Source organism: Panthera leo, chromosome D4 (genome assembly GCF_018350215.1).
Source record: "Panthera leo isolate Ple1 chromosome D4, P.leo_Ple1_pat1.1, whole genome shotgun sequence".
NCBI classification, from domain to species: Eukaryota; Metazoa; Chordata; class Mammalia; order Carnivora; family Felidae; genus Panthera; species Panthera leo.
Genome location: NC_056691.1, coordinates 18116105 through 18133280, shown reverse-complemented (window position 1 = coordinate 18133280; position 17176 = coordinate 18116105). Strand labels below are relative to the sequence as shown.

At 47.9% G+C, this 17176-nt stretch overlaps 1 protein-coding gene across 2 annotated transcripts in view; it reads right to left on the bottom strand.

The window, feature by feature from the left end:
- Nucleotides 1–17176, bottom strand: part of PCSK5 (proprotein convertase subtilisin/kexin type 5) — a 447663-nt gene that overhangs the window by 12886 nt on the left and 417601 nt on the right. For both annotated transcript variants that reach the window (XM_042911954.1, XM_042911956.1), the window contains 5 exons: nucleotides 15623–15840; nucleotides 14145–14381; nucleotides 11181–11408; nucleotides 9806–9983; nucleotides 5234–5451 (listed from right to left, as the gene is read on the bottom strand). In XM_042911954.1, the coding sequence (XP_042767888.1) occupies nucleotides 5234–5451; nucleotides 9806–9983; nucleotides 11181–11408; nucleotides 14145–14381; nucleotides 15623–15840 (1079 nt within the window). The remainder of the gene's footprint in view (nucleotides 1–5233; nucleotides 5452–9805; nucleotides 9984–11180; nucleotides 11409–14144; nucleotides 14382–15622; nucleotides 15841–17176) is intronic.

The following is a 17176-nucleotide window of genomic DNA, read 5'->3' as shown; positions in this document are numbered from 1 at the left end:
AAAGAAGTATATTATTAAAGTTAATTTCACCGGTTTATTTTTCTTCTCTAAAATGTGACCACCGAAGATTTAAAAAATGTATGCATGGCTTGCATTATGTCTCAATGGGACAGTGCTGACACCCCATGTTGGGAGTTATGTAAAAGAAATTCTAGGGGCCCCAGGGTGGCTCAGTTGGTTAAGCGTCCGACTTATCTGGCTGTCGGTGAGTTCGAGCCCCACGTTGGGCTCTGTGCTGGCAGCTGGGAGCCTGGAGCCTGCTTCCGATTCTGTGCCTCCCTCTCCCTCTCTGCCCCTCCCCTGCTCATGCTCAGTCTCTCTCTGTCTCTAAAAAATAAATAAGCGTTAAAAAAATTAAAAAAAGAAAAGACCTTCTAGGCCTAGTGTGAATAGCAGGTGGCCATTCCCAGATTAATTTAGATCATCCGCCAGTCTAAGCACTTCGTAGCTGAGAGTAATTTAACGCTTATGTCACTGATCATCACTCTAAAACGATGAAAAAAATTATTGAGTACTCTTCAAGGTTTTGATTTTTCTCTTGGTTTTCAGACTTACTTTTTTTTTTTTTTTTTTTTTTGGTTATGGTTGCAAACAGCTGAGGAAGGCAGGGGGCGGTGACACTGACCCCAGGGTTCAGAGAAGCGCACTGCAGGCAGCCCAGAGCAGGCACAGGTGGCTGCCGATTGGAAGATCAAGACCAACCACGCCCCCCCACCCCCACCACGCTTCCTGCTTTCCTTTCTCTCGTAGCTTCTCCAGCGTTTTCTGGTTCTCAAAGAGTTCACAGTCCTTCTGGGTTCCCCCCCCCCCCCCCCCCCTCTTGGGAAGCTTCCCTCGTTTTCCTCCTCTCTCCAATTCTTAATTCTTTGTCTTTCCTTTGCTCTGTTCTCTGCCTCTTTCTCTAGGCGCTTTGATCTTCTCTCCTGTTTTAGCTCCTGGAGTTTCTGCCTCTTGAATTGCTGTTTCTTCCGCGAGGCATCGCCCAGGTGTTTGGAGTCGGAAGAAGCCTTATGTTGCAGGCGGTGGCCTTGCGGTCCTGGCCTTTCCCCGTGAGCTGCAGCGGCGCGGGGCGCTCGGGACTTGGATGCCGCGCCAGGTGGGTCCTCGCGGAATGAGATGTTCGCCCGGAAGTTCAAGGGTCCCCGAAACTGAAGGTGTGTAAGTTCCGGCCTGTCGTCTCCTCCCGTTGGGGGTCCAGCATGGGGATGCCCACGTTCCATATGTCCCCACACTTATCTCAAAGCACCTTGACCACGAACTTCCTCGCTGGGCTGACTCCTCAGGGCACCCCCTCCGGGGACCTGGTGCCTGGCAGCTCCCTGGGCAGCATTTCATTCCCGTCCTTTGTGTCATGGAAGAAAGAGTCCCAGTCCCAGTGTGTAGGGAAATCGGTCTTGAACTTGGTGGCATGCGTCCTGAGGACTTCAGGGAAGCTTAAGGACCTTGTGGTGGAGGCAGGCCAGTTAAAACGTGATCGGATTCTTGGGGCGCCTGGGTGGCTCAGTTGGGCATTTGGCTTCCGCTCAGGTCATGATCTCCTGGTTTGTGGGTTCCAGCCCCACATGGGGCTCCTCTGCTGACAGCTCAGAGCCTGGAGCCTGCTTTGAATTCTGTGTCTCCCTCTCTCTCTGCCCATCAACACTCTGTCTCTCTTTCTCTCAAAAATAAACGTGAAAAAAAATTTAAAAACCAAATAAAAAAACTTGACCAGATTCTTGCCCACCTGGCCATCTGAGAGGATGAAGTCCATGATGCCCTAGGGAATCTGCAGGGTGGAGAAGCAGCGATTGTGCACCATGGCCTTAAGCCTTTCCAGCACCTCCCAGCTGGAAATGGTCCTCCCCGGCCACCTCAGCAGTGATGGGCCATGCTGATGGTCACCTTCATGATGGGCTTGAGACAGAGGCCTACAAAGGCCAGAGCTCCACTGTCCCAGACGTGTCATGGACTGCGGTAGCCGTTGCCTTAGCCCGGCTGGCATGGCCACCCTGCCCGGAGCCATCACCTTTGTTGGAGGTGCCCTTGGAGCCACCGGCCACCTGCCCCTGTGACTGTGCTCAGTGCTAGAGATACAAAGGTGCGTGAGACCTCAGTCGAGAGAGAGAGAAATAGTAAGAGTATAAAATATGCCCTCTGGGCTGCCTTGTTCACAGTTATATGGACACCGCCTGAATACTGCAGGATAATTGTTTGTTGAATAAATAAATAGATGAATGAGTGCAGAGGATGAAAGGTACACAGAATAGAGAGATTCAGGAAGGCTTTGTAGAGGAAATACTGACTGTCATGCATTAGAAAGAGGTAGCTGGGTAAAGCAGGCTGGAGAAAGTATTCTAGAAAGAGGAAAGGCGAGGTTGGCTCTGGTTTCCAGTAACTGATTACGCCTGGATTTAGAGCGTGGTGGACAGTGAGTCCCAGGATGAAGACCTCATATGCGAAGTTGCTAGTTACGATTCTATTTTAAAATCAGTGGAGAGCCATTTTTTTCTTTTAGTCTTTTTTCTCCCCCTTAGAGAGAGAGCCAGTGGGAGAGAGGGGCAGAGAGAGAGAGAGAGAGAGAGAGAATCTTTTTAAAAAATATTTATTTATTTGGAGAGAAAGGACAGGGGAGGGGTGGAAAAAGGGAGAGAGAGAATCCCAAACAGACTCTGGGTTGTCAGTGCAGAGTCCAGGGTGGGGCTAGAACTCATGAACTGTGAGATCGTGACCTGGGCTGAAATCAAGAGTCGGACACTCAACTGACTGAGCCAGCCAGGTGCCCCCAGATAATACCAGTTTTATAGGGAAGTTTGACATGGTTTTAAAACTCAGTAGATTGAGGATATTAACAAATAAATGAAGACCTAATATCCATAAAGAAATACTAAGGAGGGCATTCACTTTCGAAGGTCTCCTTTCTGTAAAGAGAGCTTTCCTACTGTTCTTCCTTTCTCTTCTTCTACTCTAATAAACTTTGGAGATAAGAAACAAAAGCGATGGATGTAAAGAACAAATAATTAAAAAATTTTAAAAGCAAGTCATTTAAATTAAAAAAGAACTACAATAATAGATGGGCTGGACTTTAGATTAAACACAGAGAACAAATTAGAGACATGGACTAAAGCTCTGAAGAGTCAACCTAGTGTGAAGCATAGAGAGTCAAAGAAATAAAAATATAACACAGCAGGTAAGAGACCTAGAGGTCGGGACACCCTGAGTGACATTAACTAAGGAATTCCAGAAAAAGAGATTAGAGGAAAGGGTGGAGAAGCAACATTTGAAGATGTCATAATTGAAAATTCTCCAATTTGCAAAAAGACTTTAGGATTTGTTTTCTGTTCATTCATTCATTCATTCGTTCAGCAAACACTGAATGAGCACTTACTATCTGTACAGTCTAGGCTAGAATAGGGTATATGAAATAACGGTGGTAGAATCTGAGCCCTGATGGTCTCACAATTAGTAGGAGAGATGGACATGTTTAATTAAAATGTAATGTAAAAAAGGCTATGATAAAGGACATAGTACAGAATCAAGAAGGAAGAACATTTCTGGCAGGACTAAGACAAGCCTCCCTCTCAGAGGAGATGACGTTCTAGCTGGGTCTTGTAAGTTTCCTTGTAAGTTGAGTGTTTCCTACAGTGTTGTTTTCCAGGAAGAGGAAACACATGGACAAAAGGCACAGAAGCATGAAAGAGCGTGACATGTTTGCTGGCTGCTGAGTAGTTCTAGGTGGTTCTGGGTTCTAGACTACCTGGAAGGAGAGGTGAGATCATAAGCTGAAAGGACTGCCTGGGGAAAGAATTTAATTACCTTTTAAGAAGTAAAACAAAAAAAACCCCACATTTATTGGAAGTTTATTGAAAGACAAAAAGTAAATGCATAGATTGCAGAGATATACCATGTTCATCAATGTGATGACCCAGGATCATAAAGATGGATTTTTCTCCCCAAATAAATTCAGTGCTATATCAATTAATACCCAAGGGATTTTTTTTTTGAATGAAATGTGACTGAGTATAAAATTTATGTAGAGAAGGGGCCAAACTAATTAACCAAAATACTTTTGAAAAGGATAGCAGAAATGTACCTTCCCGACTGTCAATATTAATCTGATGAGTTTTAACAACTAACACGTTGTTGGAGGCATTTCTTAAATGTTGAGAATAATTCATCCTGATTGTCTTTCAGTGCCCAGCAGATGTGGATTTTTTATTGCTTTGGCATTACTATACAGGATGAGTTGGGGAAGAGGGGTGGCAAGACCGGAGTCGAGCTCATGTGCCGGTACTTCAGAAAGTTGGCTGAGACATGCTAAAAATGGAGAACAAGGATAGTAAAAATGGAGAAAGAGATCTGAGTTAAAAAAAAAAAAATGCTTAGGAGAGAAAATCAGCAGACCTTGAAGTTCACCTTTGTTGGAGGGTAGGTGGGTTGGGCAAGAGGCAAGAGAAGGATAACGTTAAGGTATCCAACCTGGATAGGTGGTTGGACAGTGGGTCTATTAACAGCATGACTATCGGAGGAAGCCCAGGTTGGGTTTACTCTGGGACATGTTGATTTTAGGGTTCTCTTGGACGGAGAAGTAGGTATCAGGAAAGTAACAATGGAATTTGGGAGAGCTGGAGGCAGACATCTTACGTAGTTGTTGAAGTAATAGAAATAAAATGCCCTACCCAGATTCCAAGTTCAACAAGTAGAGGAGGAGGACAGCGCAGGTGGGAAACACCTCCAGGGGGAGATGATGCCTGTATCTGGGCCTGGAAGGTTGGGAGGGTCTGCAGAGGCAGAAATGTAATGCAGGGCAGCCTGGGCAGGGCAGGTGCAGAAGCTGAGTGAGAACGGAGGGTGCTGATGCTGGAGAGTTTTGGCTGGATTGGCAAGAGAGAGGAACCTCCAAAGGTGGTGAAAAAAGAGAGGGCTAATGGGGCACTTGGGTGGCTCCGTCGGTTAAGCATCTGACCCTTGATGTCATCTCAGGATCATGGGATCGAGCCCCGTGTCGGGCTGTGCGCTGTCAGCGTGGAGCCTGCTTGGGAATCTCTCTCTCCCTCTCTGCCCCTCCCCAGCATGCTCTCTGCTCTCTTTCTCTCCCTCCCCCCTCTTTCTCTCCCTCCCCCCTCTTTCTCTCCCTCCCCCCTCTTTCTCTCCAAATAAAACTAACAAGACAACACAAAACAAAACAGGGGCCAAGCACAAAGGAGACCTTCTCATTTTTCCCTCCACACATGCAAAGTGACAGGTACACCCTCACCTCTGCATTTGTTGCAAGTTGGGTGGCATCTCTCACACGTCCATGTGTTTTGATCCGCGTAGTAATGCTCTGGGCAGGTGCGATGACACTCTCCCTTGGAGCGGAGCAGGAAGAAAAACGTATCGCAAGACAGGCAGTCGGTGGGCCGCGGGCCGCGGCACGCCTTGCAGGTCTTGCTACACCTCTCACACCGTCCGGTGGCTTCTTCCGCGTAATATCTGAAACCAAGTGCGGAAGCGAAGACTGAATCCCAGGCTTTGCAATTGGGTTGGCTGTGGTGGGAAAATCGAGGTTAGCCAGACGGTGATTGTTTCCGAGTTGGGGGACTTTAGGCTCGACTCGCTAACCGTACTCAGTAGATACATTACCACAGGGCACCCCTCCTCTTACCACGCTTCGCTTTACGCGCTTTGCAAGCATTGTGCCTTTTACCATCTCGAGGTTTGTGGCAACCCTGCGTTGAGCCAGTCTCTTGGCACCATTTTTTCCAATGCCGTTTGCTCACCCTGTGCCTCTGTCACGATTTGGTAATTCTCGCAATATTTCAAATCTTCTCATTATCATACGTGTTACGGTGATCTGTGCTCGGTGACAATGGCTCATTGAAAGCTCAGATGATGGCTACCATTTTTTAGCACTAAAATATTTTTCAGTTTAGGTGCGTACATCGCTCTTTTAGACATCATGCTCTTGCACCCTTCATGGACTATGGTATAGTGTGAACCCAACTTTTATATGCACTTGGAAACCGAAACATTCATTTGACTTGCTCTGTTGCGATAGTCACCTTACTGCAGTGGTCTGGGAGTGAACTGCAGTATCCCCAAGGTACGCCTGTAATGATACTAACAAACCTAGTGATTCTCTGTTTTCTTATCTTTAAATTGGGCACGGCAATCCCTTCCTTGCTATTTGTGAGTACTAAATTAGGTAACACATATGAAAGGACCTAGGACTTATCGTATGTTGCAGAGCTATGATAATTGTTCACTGCTTTTGCCTTCCTTATACCTATATGCCTCTCCACTTGAACATTCAAGTCTCAGGTTTCGTAGAATGGGATCCGGTTATGGAGGATGTTCTAAATGGATCTCTGAGTGATTCTTCTGGCGCCTCAATTAAAAAAAAAATAATCTTGACCTGGGAGATGATGTGCGTGTTGCTAATGTTTACACAATAACAGGTGTAACCTCGTCGGAAAGATTTTTGGAGGCTGACGTAACAATAATCCCTGTTCGTTAACTTTTTACTGCGTACCCGATCGTACGCTAGGGACTTTGTAAACATTAGTTCCCTTTGTTGAACCTAGAACTGAGACACTAGAGCGTGACAGTCAGGAGCTTGCCTTTTGGAACAAGACTGCATGGGGTCAAAGCCAAGCTGTTCCAGGCATGAGCTGTGCGACTTTGGCCAATTCACACAACGTCTCTGTCTCAGGTCGTCATATGGGGCTTAATGTTAGCAGCTGAAATTAAATAAGTTATTATTGAGAAAATAGTTACAACAGTGCCTGGCACATTATAAATAATGCGTGTTAGTGATAATTATGAACTGTATGTTAAACCTCAAAGCAAACCTTACGGTTTAGATATTATTGTCCCTATTTTATGTATGTAAAAACTGAGGCTCAGAGAATTTAGACCACTTGGCTCAATGTCAAACAGCCAGCGAAGTGGGGTAATGTGGTTTCAACCTACCTGGTAAATACCGCTATAGCAAAGCAGTGCAAAGTAAATAAGAATATTTCAAGCAAGATAGACGAGAGGAAAGAAATCGTGGACAAAGATGAACTTCTAGAGCTCATCTGACCCTCCTTGGCATCTCTGGACGTTGGCACACTGAAACTATCCTAGAAACTGGAAGGTCTGCCCTTGGCTTCTCTGGCGTGAAACCATCTGCCACATTAGGTTCCTTAAAGTTTCTTTCAGTTCCACTAACTTGTTGGACACTAAGGCCATGGCTGAGTCTGCCTTACTCAGCCACCTGTCACTGACCTGAGTGAATGCACCTGTACCTCAGCGCTCAAGCCTTGTTTTACCTTCCACGGGTGGGTGAGGAACAATTACCACCGAGTCAATCAGTAGGACTGGGGTATGAGAGAGACAGGGTCATGAAAGGAACACAAGGGGAAACTTCAGTCATGAAGTGAAGGGTTGATAAAGCCCACAGGAGGCTCAAAAGAGAGAGCCACAGGGCAAGGTAGAAATCCGCACTTGCCCACCCAGAGAATATACAGGCTGAAGTCAGAAGATCTGATTTCTAGTCTTGGCTCCACTGTGTTTTGGAAGCTTTGCGACTTTGGGCAAGTCACGTAACCTCTTTGAGCCTCAGTTTCCTCATTTTTAATACGGAGAGAATAATATCAATCTCATAGGATTAGTGGAGAACTAAATCATCATATAAAAATATATTCTGAGTAGAAATACTTCGTAAACTCTGAAGTAGCATGAATGTGTTTTACTAACGTGATGGGTTTTTAAGATGAAAAGCATCAATAAGAACTGTGGGGAAGAAAGCTTCTTAATACCTAGTAGGTTTTAAAAATTATCAAAGAGGAGCGCCTGGGTGGCTCAGTCGGTTAAGCATCCGACTTCGGCTCAGGTCATGATCTCACAGTTCGTGGGTTCGAGCCACGCATCGGGCTCTGTGCTGACGGCTCGGAGCCTGGAGCCTGTTTCAGATTCTGTGTCTCCCTCTCTCTCTCTGCCCCTCCCCTGTTCACGCTCTGTCTCTGTCTCAAAAATAAATAAGCATTAAAAAAATTTAAAAAATTATCAAAGAGTGAAAGATGGTGGTGGGAGGGGGTTACTAGATACGATTAAAAGAAGAGTACGATACCACTGCTTACTTTGATGACTTTTGCACGAGGTGGCTATGAGATGCCCAGATCCTCAATGCCCGGAAGAGGATTTTGTGCATAAATACAAACAATAATGGGAGCCTTGAAAAACCTGCTCCGAGGTTAAACACTAACATAACTATATGTGTTGGTAAAGGGTTCAGAAGATCATATACCTGCCTTTCCAAGGCAAAGAGATTTAACAAATCTCAGATGTAATGTATGTGGGACACTGATTTTACAAAAAGGGACAATCTCCGTTAAATATCTCCACTTATACCTCATTAATATCCCATTTGTTCCCCATGAAAGAGATTTATGGCAACCTGTGTGTCTCCTCTCCATGGGTAACTTTACAATGGAACATCCGTCTTCTTAACTCCATGGTCTACAATCAGTTGAGATCACAAGATTACACCCTCTTGCGTATAGGAGTATTTAATGACTCGATTTGAGGAAGATGGTGTTTCCTTTCCGATCTTTTCAGGCACTTTGTGGAATGAAGATCAAAGGCTAAGCCAGGTGGCCCCATCGCCTCTCTTGTTCGGTAGGGCCCTTTCTTCCTTGATCTATATGGCTGGTGTTTTTGAGGGCCGCTAATGTGTGTGACTTTGTGCTGAGTATTGTAGCAATATGTGCGAAAAAATAAGAGGCTTGGTTTTTTTTCGAGGCGCTCGTAATTTTCTTGGTAAGAAATATAAAAGAAGCATAAATTCTTGAAGGTCAACATCTTCGCATTACTCACACCTCCAACGTGTTCTTTATTAAACATGTGTCGAATGAATGAATGAGCGAATAGACGAGGTAAATCAAAACACAGGGCAGTGTATAAGGACCACAATGAGTAATGCAGGCCGTAGCTGCTATAGAAACTGAAGAAAGGAAAAGTGATGTCCTATCTGGGCAGAAGCATTTGGAAAAGTGTGAGGTTATAGGCTTTCATTTTGGGTCCGGAAACTCTCGGTGCCTTTCGGTTACCGATTGGGAAGGAAGAATCAGCAACAGGCCCGTAATCAATCTTTCTCTTTATTGGTGATTCCTGGGTTGGGGGTGGGGAGGGATGCCCCGGTCAAATCTTTCAAATAAGGTGGTAACCCGATCCCCTGATAAATACACTCAAGATTTTCCTAGCAAAAAATAATAGAGTTCTCATATGCAAGGGGCTTTTAGGAGAACGTATCAGTGTCCCTACATTGCTTATGGGAACTAAACCTGCAAATAACGGATTTATGGGGACGTGGTAGGTTGGAGCATTGGTAGGGTATAAATGGGGATATGTAACTGAAATGGTTCCCTTTGTAAAATTAATGCGCCGCATACATCACTTTGATCTCGCCAACAGAACAAATCCTAGTGCGGAAGAGAAAGAACCTACATTTATGGTCTTAAGACTGCTCTGGGGGAAGAATCCTTTGCCTCTGCCTTGTGATTGCTTGTACCTCGAAATCAGTAGCGAAGTTTGGCACGTGAGCCTGACCTGATGATTGGCGTCTCATGTTATTTCACCGGGTCGCTCGCCTCTCCCACGTCCTCATCCATTACTACGAACCAGCTGAAATCCTTTAGAGACCATGAGACCTTGGTTGGACTCTCGTCTTCGTTTCTTACCAGCACCGAGACTTCAGTCTGGTGTTCTGTAACTTAGCTTCAATGTCTGCACAGGGGGTTTGCCAGTAGTGATATCTGGAGTGGCTTTGGGATCAAATGAGGGAGACGTGTAGCGAGCACCTTACCCTTCCCTGCACTGGGGCAGGCACTCCTTTTCCAGCTGGAACGAGCTTGGTTGGCAGGAGAGGCACTGTGTGCTGCGTCTCCCTTCACATGTCCTACAAGAGCTGTGGCAGGGCGCACACTGGTGGCTGTCCTCATCAGCGTAGTAGCCCTCGGGGCAGTCCTGCACGCAGGTCATGTCTGCCAAGGAAGGAAAAGAGTCTGTCATCGTATCAAGTAGGACACACGTCTCCCAGCCCTCCTCTACGCGCTCCCCAGAGTGAACCCTGGTGGGGGGTGGGGGAGGATGCTGGACGAAGGGGACAATGTCCTTGTCAATGCCGTCCTTCTCAGGTCTCCTGGGTCCAGATAGACGCTAACACCTTCCAGGTCTTCAGAATATCCCTCTCCTTCTTCCCTCTCTCCTGTGCCCCTCCCTTGTTCCTTCTCTTAGCTGAGTGGGCTTTGTTTCATTTTTGTTCTCCCATACCCGTGTTACGCTTAATCATGGGATCCCTGGGAACCCGAGAGCGTTGCTTCACATCAGCCGTGACCTTCGAATATGAGCTGCTGGAGGTGGCCATCCTCAGACCGTGCCATACTTCAAGAAGACGTATTAATCAGCGGATGCAAGACTCAAGGGGAAATTTTGATGAGGGGGTGAATGCCTGCATGTTCGTAAAGCGTCCCTGCACGGACTGCTTATTAATTGCGAGGGAAAATAGTAATTAAGCAGTGGACACATCGGACAGCACCTCGAACAGAGGGCCGTGGTCCGCCTCACTGATGAGGGGCTGGGGAACATCCTGGGTTTCCAGAAGGACGCGACGTCTCCTGTGAAGCATTCTGGCCTGAGAGTGCATGATCTCTGTCTCATCGTGGGAAGCTTCGCACAGACTTCAACAGAGGGATAGGGGCTGTATTCTTCTCAAATCCCAATATTATATAGAAAAAAACATCTGTGGCAACGTTTCCGGTTAAGGGGGGGCCTCAGACTCATGGCAACTAAAAGCAGTACCTGATTGGAGACTGGACCTTGGTCTACAGGGGGATTGCCACAATTACAAAACAGATGAAATAGTCTCGATGCTAAATTCACGTGCATTGACAACTGTACTGTGGTCGGAAACAAATATATCGTGGCATTCACGTTGACAGAGACTGAGACCACGCTCACGATCGGGCAGACGGGGTACAAGATTAGCAGCGGGTCAAGTGGGTAAAGGGCACCCGTGTGGCGTTCTTTGTGCTTTTGCCTTTTCTATAGGTTTGAACATGTTCCAAATACAAAGTGAAAAATTAGAAAGACCCTACCCAGCGACCGGGCCCCAGGCATCGTGCAAGGTGGTTTCCCCCATGGAGGGAGAGAGACCCCGCCCCAGAGGAAAAGTAACTCACTGAGAAGAAGGCTGTCCCTCGGGCAGGTGCGACACTGGTCCTCTGCGGGCCCGGTGCAGCGGAAACACTTAGCATGACAGGGCTTGCATCCCAGAGCCTCGTCCCAGTACTCAACGGGGGCACATTCCTTGTGAGGCACACAGCGTCCGTGGCTGGACACCCCCAGGCCTTCCCGACAGGTGGTGCAGGTCCCAGGCGACGAGCAGGTCCGGCAAGACTTGTGACACTCTGTGGGCGGGGTGCGGGCAGGAGACACAGTGAGAGAGGGCCAGGGCGCCCCTGGAGGGTGTGTTCACGTTCCTTCCTCAGTTCTTTTAGAGATTTCTAGGGCTCTGGGCCAAGGGCAGGGGGCCGTGAGTCGGGTACGGCCCTTGGGACTCTGCGTAGAGCGTTCTCGTCCGATGAGTTTCGCATTCTCTCTAATAACTAGAGAGCCCCTTCTTGCAAAATTACCAAAACAGCCATAAAGTAATGATGTGCGTGCGGCCTGTTCAGCACCGTAACTCTTGTTCTGTGGTCCCCCACTGACCTCCCAGAACATCCTGAGCTTATCACTAATGGAACAATTGTTGGGATGTGTTACAATTACCCATTGACAAAAAAAAAAAAAAAAAAAGGCCTCTTGTAGTCACTGATGAATGCATAGTACCTATGAGAGGGCCTGGCATACAACAGGCTCTCAGTAAATTCCTGTTAGACAAACAAAATGACAGCAATTCATTCCCCCCTCGCGGTTTTTAGCAATTGCTGTTCCCTCGGCCTAGAGTTCTCTTCTAGATAGATGTGTGGTTTGTTGCCTCTGTTTGTCCATGATATCTTCAGGCTCCCTCTCTTCTATTGCGACTCCATTCTGTCCCCTCCCTTGACTTATTTTTCCTTTTGCTTTATTTAGAGTCTGTCTTCCCCAGTGGAACATAAGCTCTGTGAGGCCAGGAATCTGCCTGAATTGTCCCCCGTATTTCCCCAGGCCCGGAGGAGTCTCCCAGAACACCTTGAGCTTATCACTAATCACCCTGAGGAGTGCATGGCACATAGTAGGCCCCCAATAAGGGCTCACTGAACGCATAGACACACTGAATGCATAGAATGCATTAGTATTATCTAGATCAGAAAACTGAGGCTGGAAAAGGGCAGGATTAGGGGCTGAACCCAGGAGTTTACTAAGAGCTCTTTCTGCCCCAGTGCCTTGGGATAGGTATGGGATTCTTAGAGGTGCCTATGCTACCTCATAGTGGATAATTTGGGTGATCTGAATGGATCCCAAGCCCTTGTGTTTCTTAGAGGAGATCTTGCTTGGTTCCGGATGCTTCTCTGCATCTTTATTTCTCCCGGTACCAGCTTCCCTCAGTCTGCTTTTGGGCTGGTGGCGGGTGCCCTGGCCTAGCAAGGAGAGGCCTCAAGTTCCCAACATTTGAGCTGGCCTAAGGGGAGCCCAGGCATCTGTACGGTTGTGTGGGGTTTTTTTTGTTTGTTTTTGTTGTTGTTTTAAAGCTCCCCAGGCGATTCTAATGGGCAACCGGGGATGGGAACCAGGGACCTTTCTCAATGATAAAATTAAATCAGGTAAATCATGTAAACGTACCGTGAGGCCTGTAAAGTCTTCCGTGTGGCAAATTACCTTTGTCGTTGAACATCAGAAAAGGGCCAGAAATGGACCCTCTGTTCCTGCCCGAGCACAGGCAAGGTGGCACCTCAGCACTTCGGCCGAGTGGCTCAACTGTCAAAGAAACGGACCCCCAAGCTCGCTCCCGCCCCGTCCTCTGCGCATTTCCGAGCCCGTGTTCTTTCAGGTTGACACGAAAGGGTGCCTTCCGTCAAACACACAAAAAAGTATACCCAGATCACAGAGCCAGAGCAGAAACTTCGGGAGCCAGCTCCGTCTTCCTGTCCCATGACGTGCACAACGTTTGCCTGAGGACGTTCTGGGTTTTTCCTGCCACGGGCGCTCGCCCTCAAGCCCCCGCTGTTGTTGGGACCCCCTCTGCCTATCTGGCCAGCGTTTGCTTGGTGGCAACACGGGGCAAAGTTCCGACCGGCTGCCTAGCTGGAATGAACCCTGGAACTCTGGAAAAGTTCACCCGGAATGATTCATTTGTTTGAGGATTCTAGTAACAATTTATTTTATTTATCCTGCTCTGAGGCAAACAGTTTATACCCGGCTCAAACATAAGGAGGCACAAACAATAGCAGATCTCTACTTAAAAGTGCCGAGTAGGTGGTCCCAGGGAAGGAGCTGCTGAAGCGGATGAGTCAAGGAGGGAAATCTTAGGGAGGAACCGAGGAGGGAGACGAGAGGCGCCGAGAAAATTCTCTACGGCACAGCTTCCCTTATGCTGCTGTAAACCTTCAGTGGCTTCAAGTTTTAAGAAAAAAAAAAAAAGAAAGAAAACAACCTCTCGTCTGAGGTGCCCGAGTAGTTCAGTCGGTTAAGCATCCGACTTTGGCTCAGGTCGTCGTGATCTCACGGTGAGTTCGAGCCCTGCATCTGGCTCGCTGCTGTCAGCACAGAGCCTGCTTGCTTCGGATCCTCTGTCTCCCTCTCTCTCTGCACCCCCCCCCCCCCCCAGCATTCTCTCTCTCTCACAAAAATAAATAAACGTTAAAAAAAAAAAAAAAAAAAGCTTCCATTTTGGGCGACTTTCAAAGCCTTATCTCCCCTGGGAAGCTTCACACGAGAATTCTTTTTGATCAGCAGTTTGCAGCCACTGTTGTGACGAGGGTCAACCTGATTTATTATTAAGAAGAGTTAACATGGTCAAAGCTTGTGAACGATTCATTTAAAAGAAAGACATAATAAATTAGAGTCGATTCAAAAGCTGCTTTCTGGAGCAGGAGGGAAAGGGCTTGGGTGACGGCTCTGGGGCCGGAACCCTACACACCCCAGCACCTGCCCTCTGCAGAAACCCACAGCTGAGTCAGGCGTCCCTGGGTGCAGCGCTTGGCCACGCCCCCGGAAGTCTATACCTCTGCACTCCTTGGTCTCTTTCTCATAGTAAGTCCCTGCCGGACACTCCTCCAAGCAGCGTCCATCATAGAGAACCGAGGATGACTCAGCACAGAGGTCACAGTCATCCGCTGAGGGGCCATCACACTCCAGACAGTCTTCGTGGCAGCGGACACACTGGCGTCTGTCTGCGTAGTAGCCGCGGGGACAGGACTGATGGCACATGTCCTTGTACAGGACGGACTCAGGCATACACTCTGGGGGGGGAGGAGGAAACGGCAAGTTAGCCCTGGGGCACAGGAGACAGGGATTCATTCCTTCCACACTGACTCCGCCGACCTGGGTGTTAACTTGTGTGCGTCCCAAGCCCACCCTGCCAGGGCGCACCCCCCACGTCTCCAAACTTTGGGAGAGAAGACCACACAGGGGGGCCTGAGGAGAAGGTGCAGGGTTTCCAGCCCGAAATGATCAGCCCCTTGGAGGTTCCAGAAAATCGCAGTGCTGTGTCGCAGACCGGCGGTGGCCGAGATGCTGGGGGTATCGTTTGAAAACCCGGAAGGCTGTAACGGATTTTTAAAGTTGTACTGAGCCCCTCGCACTCTGTTCGATCCCCAAGTGGTTAAGGAATTCTTGCATTAGTTAATTTTTTATTCACTGCTAGGGTAGATCAATGAAATAGACGTGGTTACTCAGCGTGAGGAGGGCACTGTGAGTTTCTTTGATTTTGACTCATTGTCTTATTTGGGGGGAAACCAAGAAAACGCTTTCAATCGCGCCAAGAGAATCCTTTCGATAGAACCATGCCAGTGAGATGAGTCTTACTCTGGAGAGGAAATCAAGACAGCCTTTCCTGGAGATAATTCCAGAGAAAGAACTCCTAGCCAGAGTGCTCTTCTGAGCCTTAACTGCTGCCTGAATTTTTCTTTCACGTCTTTTGTAAGAGTTGCGATTCTCTGGCTACCTCTGTGTTTCATTAGTATCGGTCTGTCCTGTAAGATTTTGAGCTCGACAGGTCACGATCTCGCGGTCTGCGAGTTCGAGCCCCGCATCGGGCTCTGGGCTGATGGCTCAGAGCCTGGAGCCTGCTTCCGATTCTGTGCCTCCCTCTCTCTCTGCCCCTCCCCCGTTCATGCTCTGTCTCTCTTTGTCTCAAAAATAAATAAACGTTAAAAAAAAAAAAAAGATTTTGAGCTCGAGGAGGCAGGAACTTTGGGTTCTTATCTGTATCTCTAGCGCCTGGGATAGCTTGGCACACCCCCAGGGCTCAGTACACATGCAGAAAAGGGGTTCTCGTCTGTCTTCACTTGCAGAATCCATAATGGAAAGGCTTTATCTCACTCTCGATGTCCTCAGTGACGTGCACAGAGGTAGATCTATTCCAGTAAAGGTAAGGAGACTGGCTCCTTCTGTTCTGCACGAACCTACCCCCCCGCCCCCAGTGCCCAGCGGGGGTGGCGTGGGAGAGCCACATCCTCCCCTGGGATGCCCCCCCGGGTACCTTTGCATGTTTGCTCATGGATGCAGTCCTGACACATCTTGGGGCAAGGCTTGCACACCCCGTCCATGGCCACGTGCCTCTCGGGGCAGGTTTCCCGGCATGCTCCCTGGTCCAAGACGAAGCCTCCTTGGCAAGAGCGGCAGCTGGTGGCATTTCCTTCACATGTTCTGCAGGGGGCGCTGCAGCGCCTACATGTGCTGTCTTCTGCGTAGAAGCCCCTGTGGGGAGGACAGAGCACAACTGGAGAAGCCTTCCCACTAGGGAAGTGAGCCACGCCTGGTGGCAGAGGGTTTGGGACTGAGCAAACCAGAGGCACTGCTCGTGCCGTCGGGCAGGATGAGTCCGTCAGCTTCCTGAGGGAGTGCGGGCAGAGATCAAATGTGGGAAGATCAAGTGAAAGTCCTAGGTACTATCCCTGCGAATTTGGTTTGTTTGGAAAGGACTTTTGTTCATCTGTATATAGTTTAGCCAACTTCTGATGTCCCCATTTTACTTCCTAATTTTTTTTTCTTTATTTTCTTTATCTAAGAGGTTCATTTATTTTTGAGAGAGAGCACGAGCCGGGGAGCACCACGGAGAGAGGGAGACAGAGAATATGCAGTGGGCTCTGTGCTGACAGCAACGTGCCCAACTCGAACTCACAAACTGTGAGATCGTGACTGATCGTGACCTGAGCTGAAGTCGGGTTGCTCAACCGACTGAGCCACCCCGGTGCCCCATCATTTTTCTTTTTTTTTTTTTTTTGAAATCAGAGTCTAATGTTCGAGGAGAAAACGTATTTATTCAATCCATTTTTTAATGAAGAATCTTAATTTAAGAGATTACTTACCTTGATACTTAATATGCAATGTTAATAGTTAAGTTAAACAACTGTTTTTAAAAGGCTCACAAGGCTTAAGGCCCTGTCAGACTGGAACCACTTTTGCTTCTGGCTGCTCTCAGCCAACCTCTGGGGGCTTCTGTGAAACACACGTACGGTCTTCGCACACGGCAGCAAACGTATTTGGAGTCGCTGTTATTGGAATGTATGTTTATCTGATTGGCTTTCTTCCAGGTGGAATCTGATGTCCGTATATACGTTGTACACCTGCATGATGAAATTATCGTGCCATAGAAACCTCTCACTGCTCAGTGAGCACAGCAAATCTGAAAGCCTCAGCCTTTTCAAATCTATTCGGAAGACGAGGGAAATAGAGGTCGTTTCTTTGACAAAAAAAGCTGAGGGCAAGAGCTGGAACTTGCAGAAGCAGGGAAATCATAAACCAGTATAGAGAACGTGGGCTTCCGATGTCATAGGTACCTATTCCAGTTGTTTTCTGTGATTTTCATTCCATTAGTCAGTTATCGCCGTGTAACAAAACACCCCAGAGCTCATCCCTTGTCCGTCTGTGGGGAAGCCAGATTTAGGCTGAGCTTATGCTCAGAGAAACTCGTGTCACTGTACTAGAAGAGCTCAGGCATGTGCTCCGGGGAAGGAGGCTTGGCCCCAAGTTGTGCACTAGGCCCAGGTCGTCTTCACGTCACTTTGTCCTCCCTGGCGCAGGGACCTCGTGG